The sequence below is a fragment of the Manduca sexta genome, chromosome 26, assembly GCF_014839805.1.
Source record: "Manduca sexta isolate Smith_Timp_Sample1 chromosome 26, JHU_Msex_v1.0, whole genome shotgun sequence".
Classification (NCBI taxonomy): Eukaryota; Metazoa; Arthropoda; class Insecta; order Lepidoptera; family Sphingidae; genus Manduca; species Manduca sexta.
The window spans coordinates 1,302,487-1,323,344 of NC_051140.1; the positions used below are offsets into that span (position 1 = coordinate 1,302,487).

Genomic DNA, 20,858 nt, shown 5'->3' on the forward strand with positions numbered 1-20,858 from the left:
ACTTTAAAAAAACGCCACGCACCTGTGCCCACTGGCCCATGTACGGACATGACTCATTTTACCTGAATACCAGTTTTACGACACACCCGAGACGGTATAGACGTTTTAAAACTAAGGGTTAACGGAATCCCTGAGTTTTTAGAGTAAATAATAATATCAGCCCTGTATTATATGCTGTCCCACTGCTGGGCCTCCTCTACAACTGAGAGGGGTTAGGCCTTAGTCCACCACGCAGGCCTAGTGCGGATTGAAAGACTTCACACTCTCAAAATTCTTATTGAGAACTTCTCATGTATGCAGGTTTCCTCACGATGTTTTCCTTCACCATTAAAGCAAGCGATAATTCACAAATACACACATCATTTTAGAAAAGGCAGAGGTGTGTGCTTTTGGGATTTGAACCTGCGGACATTTGTCTCGGCAGTCCGTTCTACAACCAACTAGGCTATCGCCGCTTATAGCGTAAATAAACTGACAATAAAATCTTGACTGAGATACAATATGATGACCAAAGTTTCGTCATTCTTAAATACTACTTACTAGACTATGATACCTATAATATGATCGATGATTGAAGTCTAAGATCTGGTACACTCGTGCTTCAATGTTCAGTTTGAACCGCACTATGCAGATCTGTTCGCTCCAGGACACAAACTTGCTCAGTTTCCTATGATTTAACCATGTCTACGATTGTCACCTTTGGACAAATAAAGTATATTGGTAAATTGAACTTAACAAAAGAAGGACATGGTGTTAAAAAGTACAAATTAATTCTACTTTATTATTCAGCTTAGAAATAAAATGATCAGATTCAAAGACCATTTATTTTTGTCGTCATCTGGTATGTTTCATCAAAAATCGATAATGAATATAGCATTAATGCATACAATTTATAAATGTATCATTAAACTTAATAAATAATTGCTACCATTTCTGTAGCTTCCCTTGTCACGCAAAAATTCTTACGAACCATCCCAGAGGAATCAAATCATGGTAAATAAAGAATTATAGCCTTTTTTTGTTTCATAAAGTAAATAAAACAATTACCTGATATATCGGACAATATTATAAAATACGGGTGGAAGCCCTAACCATGTTGTCGGACTGAGCAAAATATAAATTTTGATTGATTAGTTCAATCATACCTTGAGCCAAGTATATTCTGAAAACATTGACGTATATTCTACAGACACGAACGTCCATATAAACTATTTGTTCAAAATCTGAACTAAAATGGCAACCAAAACCTCACTGTTATATTTACTCACTTGAATAACAAATAATTTTACTTATTTGACTTATATTTTTTATTCAAATCCAGGTTTACACTTAACTCGAGTTCTTATATCATGAGCGCCATTCCCCACAGCCACAAGCTGTAAATATTGACCATACTAAAGTAAGTTTGAATGGATTGCAGTTCAAATCAGTTGAACACAGTGAATGTTCGGAACGCCAAATCTAGTACGTAGTATATATATAGCGATGGTGAAAACGATGCTTTGAAATAATCTAATAATACAATTTCTGCTTGCAAACACAAATTAACTAATAATCCTTGATCAAAGTTAGGGTGTATACTGTATTGGTAACCCAGATTTAAATTTTCATACTTATTCTCTTAGTAAAATTGATTTTATAGAGGAATGATATTGTCTAGACGGCCGGCCATAAACCCAATGAACTTAACATGCTAACGTCAAATATATACCTATAGATTGTGAAATACAATGGCTATTGTAATAACCGATTAACGAATATCGATCATAATTCAACCCCATGCTAGTATATAGGCAAAAACTCGTCATAATAATAACAATGCGATGTATTTGTAACGCAACGCCATCTATGGAGCAAAAATGAAAACAAGCGTGCATTGTGCTCAACAGAATCGTACCGAATTGTACAGCGGGCCAAACAGATGCACCTGCCTTTGTGAAAGTTCACGGCCCGAGAATAGCACGCGAGATTACTTGGCACGCGACGCGGCCGCGGCGACGTCCTCGCGGCTATGACTGCCTGGTACTCCGGCACCGATTGTTTTGTTATTTGTCGAAGGAATTTTATTCTTTTTGTTTGTTTGTTTGATTTTTTAATTACTTTAGAAATACAAGATGATTAGAAGTTACTACTGGGTTGATACCATTTAATATAGATAGAAATTGGTAGCTCCCCAGTTTTTACGTATGAAAAATCTGTTAGTCATTACTTATAAATAAAATAATACGCAGTTTCCACGGTACATACATTCCTGTATAAATTTGAATTAAATGATAAAAAACCCAAAAGGACCGCGTTCTTACAACGGTTTGGAACAAATATTTGCTGAACGAGGTTACATTTACGCCTATCCGGGGACAAGTACCCCACTTAGGACAAGATTCACTGTATGTTTAGCTACATTCCGTAGGGACTAAGGAAAATCCATCATCTGCTTAGCTTTTATAAATCAGCCTATGCTGGTGTAACGTGGGTTTAAACCTCATAGACTCCACACTATCCTTTTTATAATAATTATTTTGTATTAATATTTACGTTGAGTAATATCTCTGAATATACTTTTATAGATTTTTGTTTTGAAGCCAAACCTTACACCTTCATTGCTGCAATCCGTTTCACTCTCGCCAAGCTATCTGTACTTTACGAAATTATTAATATTGAAGCTCTATTGACATCTGGTATCACTTGTGTTTGTTATATGTGAAAAATATAGCAAAGTAAATTTGGATACTTTGGTTCAATGGGCGACATCCCTGCCCTGTACTCTTTCGACAATACAGGAGTGTGATATGTATTTCTAATTACAGGATACAATTTAAATAAAGGTTGGTATAGGTCATAGGATTTTTTTTTATTTCTTTGGATGACGAGACGAGCTTGCCGTTCGTGATGATAAGCGATACGACCGCCCATAAACAGTAGAAACACCATCCAACACCTTGAATTATAAGTATTGTTTGGTATTCCACTGCGCGCGCCATTCTGAGACATGAGATGTTGTCTTATTATGTCGTGTAGTTACACTGGCTACAATGTCCTTCAAACCGGAACACAACAGTGACTACACACTGCTGCTTGGCAGTAATAGACATTGCGGTGGTACTTACCCAGGCGGATTCTCACACATGAGGGACCTACCAACATTATATATCTTCAATAATATATTGTTAAAACGCCTTTTTACAGTAAACATTATTACAAAAATAATTACAGAATACAATTTTTGTCATTTTTTGAGAACGTCCAACCAAAGAGAATAATAGAATAGTCGCCGCGTGACATATCTTCTCTTCTGCCAGCCTGCCCGCGCAGCCGATGGGCTAGGATAGTGGCGCGTAACAATATTTCTTTCCCTAAAAGAAGCGTCATTACCTAATAAGTACCTTTGATTCCAAAGACGTCCTGCACCGCGAGTAAAACCGCGTGTGCAAGTTAATGGTATAAAACGTGTGACTGAGTAGCAAGGCCGCCGAGGGCGAAGACACGTGAAGCGGGGGCGGGCGGTACCACCCCACGTAGCTTGATTTTCATCGCGTTTTTATAAGCTCACGACTTTATATCGTACGGGTAAGCAGAGACGGAGATAATGCACCGAGCTATTTTCTCATATAATGTAGCAATGGTAACCATTTATTATAATTATTACAAAAAAAATATTTCCCACTCTTAGAGGTGTCGACTCTTCTAAGAGTTCCAATAAAGAGAAATTATTATTATTTAATAAAATATATTAGTCACTTGACCGTTTTAGACGACATAAATGTTTCATTAATTGACAGTTATGTTTACGAAAATAAGTAATATGTCGGGAAAATATGCCCCATCCATGATTTTAATCATTATATCAAAATCCTGCGAAAGAAGCTAAAATATGCAAATACGTATAATCTGTCTCCAGTTATTCTAAATGGTCGTTTCTCGTATGTGAAAATCGGAATGAACATCTTTCGTACAGCTATCAGCAGCTAGCGTGGTGTCCCGGTTTGAAAAACACAGATAGAGTTAAACTTAATACAATACAATAAAACTCTTTCTTTCTTTCAACTTTTCATGAGATTTAACTAATGCCTCAGATGAGCATGCGCAGTGCCATCCAGTTTAGTAGTGTCCTCTATTTTACTCTGATCTTGGACTGTCAAAGCGGTTACTACCAGGCGAGTAACTTGCCCGTTTCGTCGTTTAGTTGTATAATACACACATGGTTGCTAATAAAAGACTGTTCCGAGCGATAAGAGCGCCGTTTGTCCTGTTATTTTTAATATTTCAAAAGCTATGTTTTCCTGGTACACATTATTGTAAATAACTCGCCTTATTAGTCTAGTTGTATGATTGGAATTTGTGTCAGATATGGCGACCTGCTCGTCCCTTATCATGACACGAGGTGGGATCTTGACTGCAATAGATACACATCCTACTGATTCGGGGATAATGCAAAAAAAAAAATGATTGATCCCATATTATATCAATATCTATTATGCGGGACATTTGCTTTTTTTGAATAAACCGTAAAATTATTTAATTTAAATTTGTTATTATTCTAATTACAAATAGAATACAGCAGAAATCTGTAGAGGATGCCTTTGACTAAAGAAAAGCTGTTTCACAAGCAGACCTACCGATTGCCCATATTGGAGGTGTAGGTGGTGAGAATCTATACATATTATAAAACAAAGTCCCCTATTCTGTCGATCTGTATGTTATCGATTTTCTCAAAGTCTACTGAACGGATTTGTATGAAATTTGCTATGGAGATAGCTTAAGACCCTGGAAAGGTTATAGACTGTCTTCCATACCGAGAAAATATATAGCCGGGCTTTTATCCCAGAAAACTCCTGCACGCAGACGAAGTCGCGAGCAAAAGCTAGTATTATAGATAACTTAAATTAAATCTGACTATAATCATAAAGCTTTATTATTATAATATTTATTTATTCTGCAACTTTAATTAAGGGAAAGCGATAAGCAATAAAGGTGGTCCCATGACCATGGTCCCATCGATTTCAAGCATCAGGTGGGACCATGGTTCACAATGGCGTGCACTGGGCCAGACTATTTCTATATTGGTTACACAAGCGTGTAACCACTCGTAATTCTTACGTCACTGCGGCGGTGCGCGACGTGACGGCCGCAGCGGGAGCCGGTAGCGGATAATGTAGGCTGAAATATTTTTTGTTTTCGTGAGGAAAGTGACCTATAACTACCGTCCAGTCGAGGGAAGCGTCTGAGCCATGAGCGCCGGAAGGGGTTGTAAGTAGGTGCACATGCATCCCCCTGCTCAGAAATAACAGAGGCTTTTTTATGATAAACATTTTCAACAACCCGCGCGATTTGAATTTGAAAAATAAAGTCTTAATGATTTTATGTAGTATAGGTCGTAGGTGAAAATGTAACTCCCTAAAACTAATCAACGGTGCCAATGGACTGCGCGGTTATGGTGGATTCACCATACCTTAAGACTTGACGTTGAGCCACTCGGAATGATGGTAACGTCAGACCGAGTCTCTAACACTAAATACACCCTACGCGCGGCATACCAACTAAAACTCCGCGATGACCAACTTCGACGCATTATCGACGGCTTGGGCTACCTCCGACGGAAGTGTTTAAGTTGTCGTCCACAACCGCCTCTGCGCCATGTCACTTAGAGCGGCCTGTCTCCTGTTTGTGGAAGAAGCCACAAAAGCTCCCGCGCACCGAATGACTGCTTCAGCGTAAACGGCAACCTAAGGCCTACCTTCGACGCTGCTGTTCATTCAGAGGATCGATATAGTATGTCGTCACTGACACCTTTTATCCAATGCGTGCAACTACCCACAAGTAGTGCTCCAACATTTCGCTATTTGTGTTCCTCCTATGAAGTGATAATAAGTGAAACAATCGTCATATTGGCTATAAATTCCAGTCTCCGGGCTGATAAATAGGTCGGACCCAAGACGCTTTTCTAGTCTTTAACGCCAATACGATATCCGGTTCCAACAGACCGGCATAATTGTGTCGACTGGCGAGGGTAATCATCTCTCGTCAGTCGACATTCTATTGGACCTCCACTTACCATCAAGTGCAGTGAGGTAACTTTGCAGTGTTCGAATAAAAAAATAATTAAAGTACTGTATTTATGGGCCTAACACAATCATGATGTTATAATACGGAAGTACTGAGTTTAGATAAAAACGCTATCCGCTCCGTCTGTGACCGTGCGCACTGACTACTCGTACCTAACATATATTGCTAAATATAGAAAGTACGCTCAATTACACTTTTCGAAACACGTATTCTAGTGTATTTTTTTTTTCATCGTTCGACGCCATTTTTTCTGTTGCACGGTGCATAATCACGCGACCTCCTTTTTGCAGTCGGGTAAGGAAGTAATAGCTTGAGACTTTTGAGATATTAGACTTAAATATCTAATGCAACAGCACTTACATGAAAAATGTAAACAAACCAATGTTGTCAGGATTTTCATGTATTGAAACTAGTATTTATGATGTATAAGCTGATTTATTCTATGGTATAAGCGGCGATAGCCTAGTTGGGTGTGGAACGGTCTGCCGAGACGAATGTAAGCAGGTTCAAATCCCAAAGGCACAACCGCTGACTTTTCTAAAATTATGTGTGTATTTGGAAATTATCTCTTAGTTTAACGGTGAAAGAAAACATGCTGAGGAAACTTACATACTGTTTTATAAATTCCAACAAAATAAAATATAGCACTAAACCTTTTAAATCAATGATTACCCTAATCTGTCGTCCTTAGAAGGGTTAAATGGTGACTATTAGACTTTAAGTGGACATTTTAAAAAAGCCGCGCGTTTTGAAAGTCTGAGATAGGAAATGTTAAATCTAAGAGACACACGGGCGGTGAAATGATCAGCGGGTAATTAACCGCTTTGATTTGTATATTGAAACCGTCGCTAGGAATTTGTCGCGTGTGTGTACACTCATTACATTGTCGTATGTATTGCAATACGTATTTAATTGTCGATCATTATTTGACGCCCGCGCGCCTACTCTACAAAAGAGGGCACAATTGTTGTAAGATGTACTAATTAAGGAAATGCACAGAGCTAACGATTAGCGTGACATATGACGACAAGGCCGCGCTGTGGGTTTTTCGCCACGCGTTCTCTGTTATCCTGGAATGTGCTAGCGTCAGTAATGACGTTAAACTGACGTTTGACGTATTATGACGCGTGACGTTAGGAAATTAATCCTATTCTAATTATAGCTTACATAAGGAACTGTAACAAGAATGTCAATTTGTGTTGAAATTTTGCAGACTTACCAGAACTGTTTTTGTGTCCGGTTGATTCATTAATATATTGTATAGAAGCTGTTGTACGAGTGGTGCGGTGTGTGCGCAGATGTCGGTGGGCCTGCAGCGGCGCGTGCCGGCGCTGGACGAGAGCGCGGGCGGCGTGCCCCCGGCGTGGAAGAGCGGCAACAGCGAGCCGCCGTTCCCGTCGTTCGCGCCGCCGGCCGGCTCGCCCGCGGGCCCCGCGTTCGCGGCGTCGCCGGCGCCGTCGACGCCCGGGCCCGGCGGCGGGTTCGCGGGCCCGCCGTACGCGGCGGCCGGCCCGTTCGGCAGCCCGTCGGCGCGGCCCGGCTCGGGCGGCGGGTTCCCGCCGGGCCCGCCGCCGCAGCAGGCGCACTTCCCCGGCGGGTTCGCGCCGCCCGGCTCGCCCTTCCACCCGCACCCGCCACACCCGCCTATGCCGCCGCACCCGCACATGATGGCTCCGCTGCCGCCGCCTGTTGACAGGTCAGATATACGTTTTTTTACGCCCTTACACATTGTTCTAGAGGTAATAATGTTGTGCCGGAAATGGCGATCGGATCCCCTAATTAGTTTATATGAATATAACGCGTTGCTTTATCAGCCATTGCTGATTGAGACTTTCATTTCCTGACATGATATTTGGGCTTATATTCCCAAGATATGATAAAATATGATTGTTTTGTTGCTCAGCCGAAGAGTAATGTTTATTGCCGCGAATGCTGACGTTTATGTTACACCAGGTGGCCAAAGCGCACGAAACTTCGTAATGGCTAAAAGCGTTTAGCACATGTGACTGCGGAGTGTTCCCAGTCCGCGTTTTTATTCGTGACAAAATGAGCATAAAGTTGTTTGAAAATAATGACAATAGATAAGACGTCGCGCACCACGGTGGGCGCCAGAATACCAATAGTAATAGATGCCCATTGCGAGCTCATTTCATAGGTCGGCAAATGAGTGGATGGATCACTTGATAAGTGGTTAAAGCTGTATTACAAGTCATGAGTATGCTTCCGGTCTTGAAGTAAAGGTAAATAGATTAAAGATCGCACGTCGCGGTATCACAATTCAAATTCCATCCTTAAGTTGGGATAAAACATCCAGGAAACGTTTATTCCGACGCCCTTGACCTTCTGCCTGGTCGTTATCCAGGTCTAGTAGTTCCAGGGTCCGCCTTCCTACTCATACGCCTCCACTTAACCCGGCCTTGCCAACCTCCGTATGCCCTTGACTTTAATTAAGTAAAATGAGAATTGCTACAGCGATATTAAAATCTGAAATCAATGTATGATCCCAATCACTTTCATATCCATAGATCGGAACTAAAGCAACACGTTCACAGTACTTACGCCACTACAGTTTTACACGATATTTAAAAAAAGCAAATAATTATGATGAAGAGAAAGATTCATAGATGCAAATAAAATGCGGGATAAAGACAGATTAGTTTTCTTGGAGATTCGCTGAGTTTCACCGCTCGGTGTCGTAAAATGCGTGCGCTGCTGATCCTGGCTTACAGGAGTTGTGGTGGTGGGTGTGTGGGCGGGAAAGACTATAGCCACGATATTGTCAAAATCTTGGACTTTTTTCTCCCGTCCGCAGCCTCGCGCTGGCTAAGGCCGAAACTATTTACGAAGACAAAATGTAATGAGAAGATATTTACTCCAATGACAGCAAAATATAGGGTATGCGATACAGCCGATTTTAACAGTGGATGATATAGAGCCCTGTTTTAGGTCCCTCAAACCATTCATTTTCAAAAAAGACCTTTGTACTCACTTTTGCGAAGTTTTCATAGAAGTTCGCGTTACATTTCCCCGAAGTGATATCGTAAACTAAAAACTTGTACACGCTACTACGTAGTGGATAAAAATGTAGCGAATTATAAATAGGCCCACGGCCGTGACCCCGGGGTGGTAGACAGAGATCGAACCAGAACGCTCACAGTTCACCAACATTGATAGGGGCCAGTGTATGACAATCGCAAATTACTATCAGCCTTCCAGGGATACATTTTTGAGAGCCTAAACAGCAGGAATTATTAGAGGAAAACATGAGAACATGATCTCAGTATAGACCACAGAAGGTGCTCAAACCTGAGTCAAAGCATCTAAGGAAGAGAACGTATAATACGTAAAATTTCGTCGTATTAAATTTTAAAGGCCGAAATATCCATGCATATTAATTATTTTTACGTTTTTCTTTCAACTGCGAGAACTAATCGCTAACTAGACGTGAATTTAAATTCTTTACTTGTCAATACTTGTTTAGTTACCCAGATTAAAGGTGAAACAAAATGTATGAAAAATGGACCTTAGACTATAACCTTAAGGTAAATAATAAAACAATTCCACCTTTGAGGAAGTTCTCAAGTAGAGATCTCATATGTGAGAGTCCTCCTGAGTAGGCACCACCGCAATATCTATTGCTGCCAAGCAGCAGTGTGTAGTCACTCTTGTGTTCCGGTTTGAAGGACATTGTAGCCAGTGTAACTACTGGACATAATAAGACATCTCATGTCTTAGGATGGCAAGCGTAGTGGAATACCAAACAATACTAAGTAATTCAAGGTGTTCGGTGTTTCTACTGTTTATGAGCGTTCGTATCGCTTACCATCGGACCAACGTCTCTTCATTCAAAGCAATACAGTAAAAAAAATAAAAAAAAAATATTTGATGTATTGAACTATTTAATAAACAAAACTTAGTTGTCAAAATCCGCCACATGCTCTGACTTAAGTTATCATTTTGAATGCTGTTGATATCTGTTTAATAAGAAGCCATAATATTAAGATGCTGACTTATTTTGTCAACGTCTCAGCTAACGTCGCTCTTCAGAGCGAGTTTTTATTATATTTATAATACGGACCTTCAGTTTGTCTATATTAGAATTGAATCCAGAACCTATATAGTATCAATACCTACAATCTAGAGACGTCTTTTACAGTTAATATTTGTCGTTACCGCAAAACCGCGTTTATTTCGCTTAAACTGATATATTGCTTTAGTCTTGTTAATTGTTACATAATGTATGCAAGGTCGTATCTCAAGTGTATACATAAAGTCGTAATGTTTGTTTGTTTCGACTTACTATATTATGATGAGAGATGACGAATAAAAATAATAGGGAAAGGTTTGTTTCTTGATGGTATTCAATTATGATATGATGATGGCCGTTGGGGTCGAAAGGTTCTAGAGTGGAGGCCACGTACAGGCAAGAGATGTTGGACGCCCGCCTACAAGGTGGACGGACGACCTGGCTAAGGTCACAGGAAGTCGCTGGATGCAGGCCGCTTCCAACAGGCCGACGTGGAGATCCTTGCGGGAGGCCTATGTTCAGCAGTGGACTTCCTGTAGCTGAGATGATGATGATGACGATGATTCAATTATGACAATGTGGGTTAGGTAGTTATTCCAATTAACATATCTTGAATGCTGATGGTAGGAAATATTTCGTATCCGCCCAGATAGCGACTACTGTACACAAAGTGTTAAAACCCGCCATAGTGGCACACGTAAGTGTTGTCGCGTTTCGAGATCAGTTTGTGTATATCTGGTTCCAACAGGCCGGCATAATTGTGTCGACTGCCGAGGGGTAATCGTCTCTCGTCAGTCGACATTCTATTGTCCCACTCTACTTACCATCAGGTGCAGTGGCTCACTTAGCCGAGCACGTTTAAAATATATTTATATTTATTTATTTTGTAAATTGAAACATACGCCTTTTACTCCCGAAGAGGAAGGCAGATGGCGTAACTTTTTGTACCTTTTAGCCATGTATATGTGATAGGGGTGAGACTGGCGCCGTATCGAGCACAAATTCTATAGTCCGAGCTGATACTGAATAGAAAAATCTAATATCAGAGCCCGACCCGGGATTTGAATCCTCAACGCTGTAGTTGTATGCAATTAGGCAACCAACACAGTCTTCTTTCTTAACCAATTTATCAGCGGAATGTTTGCCGGCAAACATGACGGCTACATGACAGCTACATGACAGTTACATGACATTACGCGTGTCACGGAAAAATAAACTTATTATGTAATAAATAATAAGGTTATATTCCCGTGACACGTTTGCCAGCAAACATTCCGTTGGTAAATGGGTTGAAATTCGACACTCAAAGAATCAAATAATTTTGTAAAAACGTTAACAGTATTAAATCTGACAGTAATGTCTAACGACTGAAGAAGGTGCAATGATGGGCGGGTGACGTCAACGCTAGCGGAGCGTGCGTGCGACAGAGACAGCTACACACTTCCAATGCGCACCACGCTAATAACAACGTATTCATTATTGGTATAATATGAAATAAATTTTATTATTTTCGCGGAAGAGTTTAGTATTCCTATTTCCTGTTGAGTGTTTGAGTATTATTTACGGTACTGAACAGTTACCTTCTTACCTCATTATTCTGTTGTGAAAAAACGAGCACAGTCGCGGGCTGCGTCTAGTGTAATGATAAGAACTGACCCTAAGTTCAAAACGTGAGTACTATGCCGATAAGATTACCGGATATCGAGGTATAGGGTGTTCGATTATGTGCTTTATTTAAAAATACTTACGATATGGTATTGAATGAATTCTAGTGTTTACTCTTAAATCGAAAGGCCGTGGGTTCAATTCCTAAACCGTTTTAATATGAGCCGATTTGACATTGGATATTTTGTGACCGTCTGGATTCCTACACCGTATATTTTTGTACGCGCACGGCGAAGTGACCCACTGCATCTCATGGTAAGTGGAGGGGAGTGGCATAGAATGTCGACTGACGGGAGATGATTACCCCTCGACACGAACACAATTATGCCGGCATATTGGAACCGGATATACAGGCTGATCCCGGAACGCGACACTTACGTGTGCCACTATGACGGGTTTTAACACCTTGTGTAAGGTAGTCGCTAACCGAACGGATATAAACTATATCCTACCACCAGCGAGTAGTAGTATACCGTAATAAGCCGTATAGCTCCTTTCGAGGAGTTCCCTAATCAACCAAGCGAGGAGTCAATATTACTCGATTCCTGCCGGCTTCTCTTTATGTAGAATGTAATTATCATCAGAAGTATTTGCACACCGCATTCATGCACGTACCTATGTTGTGTCGGGTCCCCTTTCAGAAAAAAACACACACACACACACACACACACACACACACACACAACATCACGCATTTTATCCCCGAAGGGGTATGCAGAGGCGCAACTAGGGCACCCACTTTTCGCCAAGTGTGTTCCGTCCCATGATGTAATAGGGGGCGAGCCTATCGCCATATCGGGCACAAATTTCAGACTCCGGGCTGATACTGAGCAGAAAAACCCAAATATCACTTTGCCCGACCCGGGATTGGAATCCAGAACCTCAGAGCGCTGCCGTACAACTACGCCACCGAGGCAGCCTCAGAAAAAAAAATACACTTTTTTTAATTGCTTTGAATGACGAGACGAGCTTCCCGTTCGCCTGATGGCAAGCGATACGATCGCCCATGAACAGAAGAAACCCCATTCAACACCATGAATTACAAATTATTGTTTGGTGTTCCACTGCGCTCGCCATCTTGAGACATGAGATGTTAAGTCTTATTATGTCCAGTAGTTACACTGGCTACAGTGTCCTTCAAATCGGAACACAACAGTGACTACACACTGCTGCTTGTCGAAATAGACATTGCAGTAGTACCTACCCAGGCGAACTCTCAGATATGAGAGACCTATCCAGTCAGTTTTCGCCATAGCAGACCAGGTTTTTGTCCAATGAGACAGGTTTAGCAACCCAGTCTCTTGCTGGTTGTCATTTATTTAGACTACTGACTCTTACCAGATCCAATTTAGCATTTCACTTTATCGAACCAGGATGAGTGTTCCTTTTTTTTAAATTAACCTTCAAAATGGTAGCCGGATCGACCATGTATTTATTGTAAGGAATATAATTTATACGGTGTGTTCTGTTTTTAGTATTTTTTGATTTTTTTTTTATTTATTATCATGCGTTCAGTCCTTTTTACTATGAGCAGATGGGATGTTAAAGTCGGTAGTAATAGAGCGCTACCCCTAGTGAAGTAACCGCTTTCTTGGGAATGTTTAAGTTTTACTGGATCTCCTTATCAAAGATATCACGCTTTTTAGTTGACGTATGCTTTCAGGGATGGATTTTATTGGTATTTTAAAAATATTTTTTATCACCGCTTTGCTCTATGGGTAGGGTAGTTGGGCCGCGTGCCGTGGAGTGTCAAGTTTGTCAATAAGAGCAATGAAAATTTGTGTTATAATAATTGTCTAGAACTGGAATTTATGTCTGACTAGCTTTTGCCTGCGGTTTCGCCCGCGCGAAGAAGTCTTCCCAGGATAAATCTTTTCCTGGAATACAAAAGTAGCCTATAGCACTCTGGAGTAACGTAGCTTCCTATTAGTGAACATAATAATAAAATCTGTCTAGTAGGTTCTGATATTTGCGCGATCAAACTCTTCAGTTATATGTATTAGAATAGATTTGTCAATAAGCTTACGGGCTATACAATGATGGGACAAGTATAAACTCAGGGAAGTGGAGTTTCTTTAGTTCTGACTTTGCTTACCCCTTTCAAGATTGGAAGCGTAATATAATATCTGTAGAGTAACGTTAAGATAGCGGCGATAGCCTAGTTTGGTGTAGAACGGACTGTCGAGACGAATGTCCGCAGGTTCAAATCCCAAGGACACACACCTCTGATTTTTCTAAAGTTATGTGTATATTCTTTGTGAATTATCCGCTTGCTTTAACGTCTGCATACCCGAGGAATTCTCTATAGGAATTTTAAGAGTGCGTGAAGTCTACCAATCCGCACTAGGCCAGCGTGGTGGACTAAGGCCTAATCCCTCTCAGTAATAGAGAAGGCCCGTGCCCAACAGTGGGACAGTATATAATACAGGGCTGATATTAACGTAAAGTAATTTGAAAACTATAAAGCTGTGCTGAACTTTGTTCTAATATTGACTTGACTGTCGTTTCATTAGGTTCTACACGCTGTTACTCGCGTGAACGCTTTATTCAAAAATAGCAAACGAAATAAAATACAGCCTGCAGTGAAGGTCGAAGAAGCTTTCGATTAATGAAGAATTTTCAGAATCGGTTTATTACTTCGATAAAAAACACTCGAAAAACTTTACAGGTTGAAAGCAACTAATATCAACTATTATATCACTTTACTGTTGAGTACAGGCCCTTAGCAAGGAGTCATGACTTCATTCTGGAATGACTTCACATCTGTGATAATCAAAATATTTTAATACTTGTATGTAATGCCGTTTCTCTATAAATATAATAATATAACTGTCTAAAAATGGCAAAAATTATACTCGAAGCGGAGCAATACTCGGTGTGTATGTGTGCGCCCGGTAAAGCTCGTCGGTGTGTCGGCGTTGCGCGTGTGTGCGACGGCTATAAAACGCGCCTGTGTGGGTGGACAAATAAATGTAGGTGAACGGCGCGTATATATTTTGTGCCGATGCCGCGGCGTACGGTCCGCAGCACCTGCTCGGGAATTAGAATTGTGTTCTTTTTTTGAATATTTTTTTTTTTATTAAGTCGGTGATGTTGGCAGTATTTGCGACTGTGGTAATTGTTGAAAATAAGTAGGTTTTTAGCAATTTTCTACGCTTTGGATTTTTTTTTTTATATCTGGATGTTGTGCGAATTTATGCTTAGATTGTACCATGACCGATTATCTTGGACCACTCTAAACGAGATAAAACCGTCTTCTATAGTGACCTGTGTTTAATTTTAAATTGCAAACAGGTTACGTTTATGAATAATGAAAAAATATTTTAATTGCCAGTTTTGTCTAGATAAATATAGCATTTTTTTTTCTTTTAATATTTTTTTTGTTTCTAATGAATAAATTTCACTAATGCTTCTCTCTCGTTTGTTGTTCCGAACGATTTCCAAAATGGTGGAATGGATTTTATCGGAACATTCAATGGTATGAAATGACTTTTTAGCAAACAATTGCATTTACGCTAATAGAAACGCCACGAAAAAAATATTACAAATCTATACATTGTTATACGTGTATTAAAAATTTAAAAACTTTAATTATGGTGAATTTTGTAGTTGCAACTTACACGTACGGACTATGGATACAAAATATAACATCTTGCAGCCAATTATTCGGTCCTGATTCTACAGAGAGGTAGACTTTTCGCCTCATAACAGCCATTACATATTACAAATCCGAAAAAATTGTGGATTCCGCAAACGTTTCTGTGATGAAACTCATCAACAATTTTTTCCTGTTAGTGTCTCTAGCCATAAACATTTTTTATTATTTTAATATTTTGCGAAAAAATATAGTAGGTATCCAGTGAAGTACTAAATATGAAAATGTGTCAACTACTAACCTTTAGAAAAAAAAAACAAAAAAAAATCTAATGCCACCTGCCCGCTTTTTGCGTGTACAGTACTCGCCCACCCCGAGTACTACCTATCTCTATATACGCGGTACGTTCTATGTATTCGTTGGTACCGCTCCGGCCAGTATGTCTTGGCCCGCCTCGGCCCGCGCGCGCCGTACCGCCGCCCCCGCGACGAGCCGAGCCGACTTGACGTTACAGGGCTCACGTTTGAGTGGACCTTGTGTATGTACATAAAGACTATGTGGAGTGAGACGGCGCTCCGTTGCTCGAGTGTCGTCTGCCGCGCTCCCTGATCAAAATCATTTCGAAATTTGAAATGAAATTTTGACGTTTTCGAATTCGGCGTTCCATTTCCAAATTTGTAACTAATTCAGCCAATGTATAATAATAAAAATTCGAATAAAAATACTATCAGTGTCACGTGCGTCATTATCGTATTTTTGTTTTTTTTTTTATGTCCTGGCAGAAACCTATGACCTAGAGCCGTAAAATTACTTTTTAATTTTTATGTACGCAGGAACCTATACATCAGATCCGTTAGTTATTAGATCTTCGTCACGATACGTCCTGCCGGATAATGTGAATCTATCACCTAAAAGATGACTATCTTTTTATTTTTAATTAATACATAACGCAAGTGGCTTTAACAACAGAATTTATTATCAAACAACGGTATATTTTTCCTAGTATCCTTGTATAACGAACTTTTGTGTTTTGTATAAATTATTTAATTAGTTTTCCGTCATTTGTAGATATTGCGAAATAGCGTGACTTTAGGACGTTTATGTGAAAGGGTTTTGGAAGGTACCCCTGTGTCCCTTGGCACGGGCCGTAGGACCATTTAATGGCCGGTGGTAAAATTATGTTCTTGAAGAAGTTACTAGCAAGTTCTTGCAGCAATCTATACTATAAAGCTGAAGAATCTCAGGAACTATTAAACCAATTTTGAAAAACTTTCAATAAAAGAAGATATCTTACTCCTGAATGTTAAAGGCTACAATTAAAGGCTTATATCCTGGGAAAACTTTTGTCGCTCGAACGGAGCTGCGGGTGTAAGCTAGTATACTAATAGCATTTATTTCCGATAACATACCTAATATGTATACAAAACATTATTACATCCGCTCGAAGAATTAATTAAATGAATTTAAAAAGCAACATTATTTTCTAAAATTGTGTTCATAATTTTGGAAACGACAGTCAAACAGCTCAGCAATATATTGCGCAAGAACTTCCAGCGCGTCTACATTAGCAGCAATAATTCTATTGCTTATACCTATAATTTACTTGCTGCAAGTCGTGCAAACATCATAATTAACAGGAGTCTGTCGTAATTGCTCATACGGTAAAAAATTGTTGCGGAAGTCGACTTTTGAAAGTTTTCTTGCTAATCTAAATCTTGCTTTAGACTAGTGGAGTGATATCGCTTTTTTTCCGATGAGGTGCAGGTTCGAATCCCGGGTAGCTTTGCTGGTGGTAGGATATATTTTATATCCGTCTGGATAGCGACCACCGTACACAAGGTGTTAAAACCCGCCATAGTCGCCCACGTAAGCGTGCCACGTTCCGGGATGATGATCATATTCAGTTCCAACAAGCCGGCATAATTGTGGCAACTGCCGAGGGTTAATCATCTCTCGTTAATCAACATTCTATTGGACCCCATTCCACTTACCATTAGATGCAGTGAAGTCATTTTACTATACACATAAAAAAATCAAATAAAATTACACATGAGAGTTAGTAATTGGAATTCGTAATTGTAGGCTTTCTCTGCTATGCTATGCCATCGATGAACTTATAAGCTTGATGTTAGGTGTTTAGTTTTAACTTTGCCTACCCCCTCGGGGATACCGGCGTGACCTGTCGTGTTTTTGTAATGAGGTCGCGTTTCGGGAACAACTAATGTATACATTCCATTAGCCGCGGGGTCAGTGTGGCGATAACATTTGGGTGACTTTGTCTATTCCTACCGTCTAGCAGTGTGTTTATGTACTTGAAAGCCTGTGTTATATTGAACGTGCAGAGATGGTTCCTCGGAGTTGACAAGATATCCCGGAGCCACGTCACATGCGCTGAGGGAGACCAGCGCTGGTTTTGGTGGGTATGCCGATGCTTGTGCATAGGGACGCCATCCAATGCTCGGTGGATGATGATATACTCCCGAGTTGACATTGGACCGCAAAACCGCTGAAACCAACATAACCGTTCCACCCACCTTCTCCACATCTCAGGTATGCAGGTTTCCACACCAGGTTTCACAAAGAATACACACTTAACATTAGAAAAATCAGACGTTTGTAATCAAAGGCTTTGGGTTTTGAACCTGAGGACATTCGTCTCGGCAGTCCGTACCACTCCCAACTACCACCCACCGCTTTTTTCATTATGTTTATCAAATATTAAATTCATATTAATTCTAACCCAGAAAGATTGATTAAAATCCGGTAAAAAACAAACAAGTTATATGCATTTGAATTTTAGAAGAAGTAAGTGTCAAGAAACGAGAATAGATGCAATACACGCACGTGACGTCATCAGGAATTACGATGCGTGTGAAAGAAAGAGACGGAGCGATATCCACATTACGCGTCCACGCACATTGCAATAATTAAATCATGAATTACTACCTCATTTCTGAGCCGATTTTAATGCAGTTTTCACATTTGTATTTATTTTTAATACTATTTGCTATTATATAGAACAATGTATAACTAACTAACTAAACAACAGTACCTAATTATACTATAATGTATCTATCAGACTGACTCGGTGGCGTAGTTGTAAGTGTACGGTACAAGTACGACTGCCGCGCTGAGGTTCTGGATTCGAATCCCGGGTCGGGCCAAAATAATTGTGACTGGGTTTTTCAATCTTAAAAAATTATTCAGTCGCAGCTCGGAGTCAGGAAGTGGGCGGTGTGATACCCCCGTGCCTCGGAAAGCACGTAAAGCCGTTGGTCCTGCGCCTGATCTCTCTCCGGTCATGTCGGATTGCCGTCTCACCGGACTATGAGAGTGAAGGAACAGAGAGTGCACCTGTGTATTGCGCACACACTTGTGCACTTTAATATCTCCTGCGTTGAGATTGGCCGCCGTGGTCGAAATTCGGCTAGGAGGGATTCAATGTATCTAAGAATATAGATAGGGACCTTTACGGTGAGTGAATTAGCAGACCCTAAATGAAAAGCGGATGGTTATCTGTTTACATGTTTGATACAGGTCATTGACCGCGTTTAATCTTATCTATATAAATAATTGTAGCTGAATTGTCTACGATTAACAATAGACTAGCTTTTGCCCACAGCTCCCGTAATTGCAAAAAGAGGGATATGCCACGTAGACGGAATTGCCCTTCTGACAATCCGTAGACGGAATAAGGCCCTTTGACCATATTTCTGACGATCAAACATGTTCACACTTTCGATTTTTTATTACTAAATTCTTAGAAGGTACTTTAGTATAAGTTAGGTACCACCGTAATATCTAATTCTACCGCCAAGCAGTGATGTGCGCTGTTGAATTCCTGTTTCAAGGACATTGTAGCGTAATTACTTGGCATTATGAGATTTAACGTCTTATGTCTCAGGGTCCTGACTGCAGTGGAGCACTACGCAGTACTTGTTAACCGATTTCAAAAAAAGAGGTTATCAATTTTCTCAGCCATAAATCCAAAATTTGCCAGCTAAGCTAGATAAATAAGCAACAATACGAAAACATTGTTTAACTTTAATTAATCAGACGTCTATATTGGTAATCAAAATATAAGTGGTGTTGAGTTACGTTTTCGATGACTGTTTAAGTTTTTGTCAAAAAAAAAATAATTATTGCTTTATTAATTTAAAGTTCTGTACGGTGTTGCTACAGTTTAATGGTAGTATTGCTTTCCATCAGAAAAGCGGCATACTTGTCATTCAGCTGCAATAAAAAAGGTGTACACAAGCGCAAGACAGAAAAGCGAATCATAAGTAAACAATGACGTAAACACACACAGCGACACCGCGCGATGGGGATAACGCAATGACAGCTAGGATAACCTATATTTAAGTATTTAAACTACCCTAGACGTCTGCGGGGCGCGCGGGGCGCAGCGGGACGGGGAGCAGGGAGCGGTGAGCACGTGGCGTGCGAGGGGTGGCCGCCTGCTCACCCACGCGCGGTCACAGGGTCTTGATACTTGAAAAATTGTTATATTAACTCCCATGTATGTGTCTTCTTTAGGTCGTTTTGGTATGGTGTTTTGCTTCATACGTGATTGAGGTTCTGAGTTTGAATGTAAGTGGAGAGAGCGAATTTAGTTTAAGTTTTTGATTGAAAATCGCAATAGGAGTCTTATAAGCTCTCTCTCTATCGCATAATTAACCGTAAGGTTAGTAAACCATTATAGGTAGGTGTTCTAGTTGTGCGCCTATCTCCCCCTCTAAGGACAATAGCGTTAGCTTATTTTGTAATATACCGTACAGTATACTCAACATTTTAGAAAAAGCTCCTCCATTACACATCTGATCTGATGTTCTTATAATTTCGGCTCTGCTTATTCTTTCAAGTTCTTTGGCGAAGAATTTTGATTCAGTTTATAATAACGACCGCTTAATCTACCCTTGAGAACGCAATCTGGAAAATCGTGTTAGAAAATCATCAAAAAATTTTGCTCGAGCTGGAATAGAACCCAGGACATCTCAATCCATAGTCCTTATTTGCTCACACTAGACCAACAAATATGTAGTTTTTGTGCCGAAGAATATTCCGGGAAAACACTTTCCCACGAGCAAAGCAGCGAGTAGAAATTAGTGGACAATAAATAAAGTCCACGAGCGCTGCGTCAAAAACCGAACTCGCGATAATTTATTACATGTTTACATTATAATCGTACAAATGGTCGTTTAGAAAACAATAGACGCTCGAATTTTACATAAATAACGCGTTTTACCAGTTTCTCTATCAACAATTTGACAAATAGTTCGACTTCGGGCAACGTTACAACTTTATCAGAATATTTTATAAAAACAATGCATATTTGTATAGAAATGTGGAAGTTTTTGAAAATATTTGTTAGCCCATTAAGCATAAAGCGCTTACGTAAAGGAAATATAGGGACCGAATCCTGGATTAACCTTCAAGTTGCCGGATAAATTGGTATTATTATTAAAGAAAAGGTTTCACGCAGGCGTAACCGCGGGCAAAAACTAGCTA

General features: G+C 40.1%; 1 protein-coding gene across 2 annotated transcripts in view; it reads left to right on the plus strand.

The window, feature by feature from the left end:
* LOC115455345 (LIM domain-binding protein 2-like) overlaps positions 1–20,858 on the plus strand; it is a 59,620-nt gene that overhangs the window by 11,031 nt on the left and 27,731 nt on the right. For both annotated transcript variants that reach the window (XM_037443331.1, XM_037443330.1), the window contains exon 2: positions 7,362–7,759. In XM_037443331.1, coding sequence (XP_037299228.1) covers positions 7,362–7,759 — 398 coding nt within the window. The remainder of the gene's footprint in view (positions 1–7,361; positions 7,760–20,858) is intronic.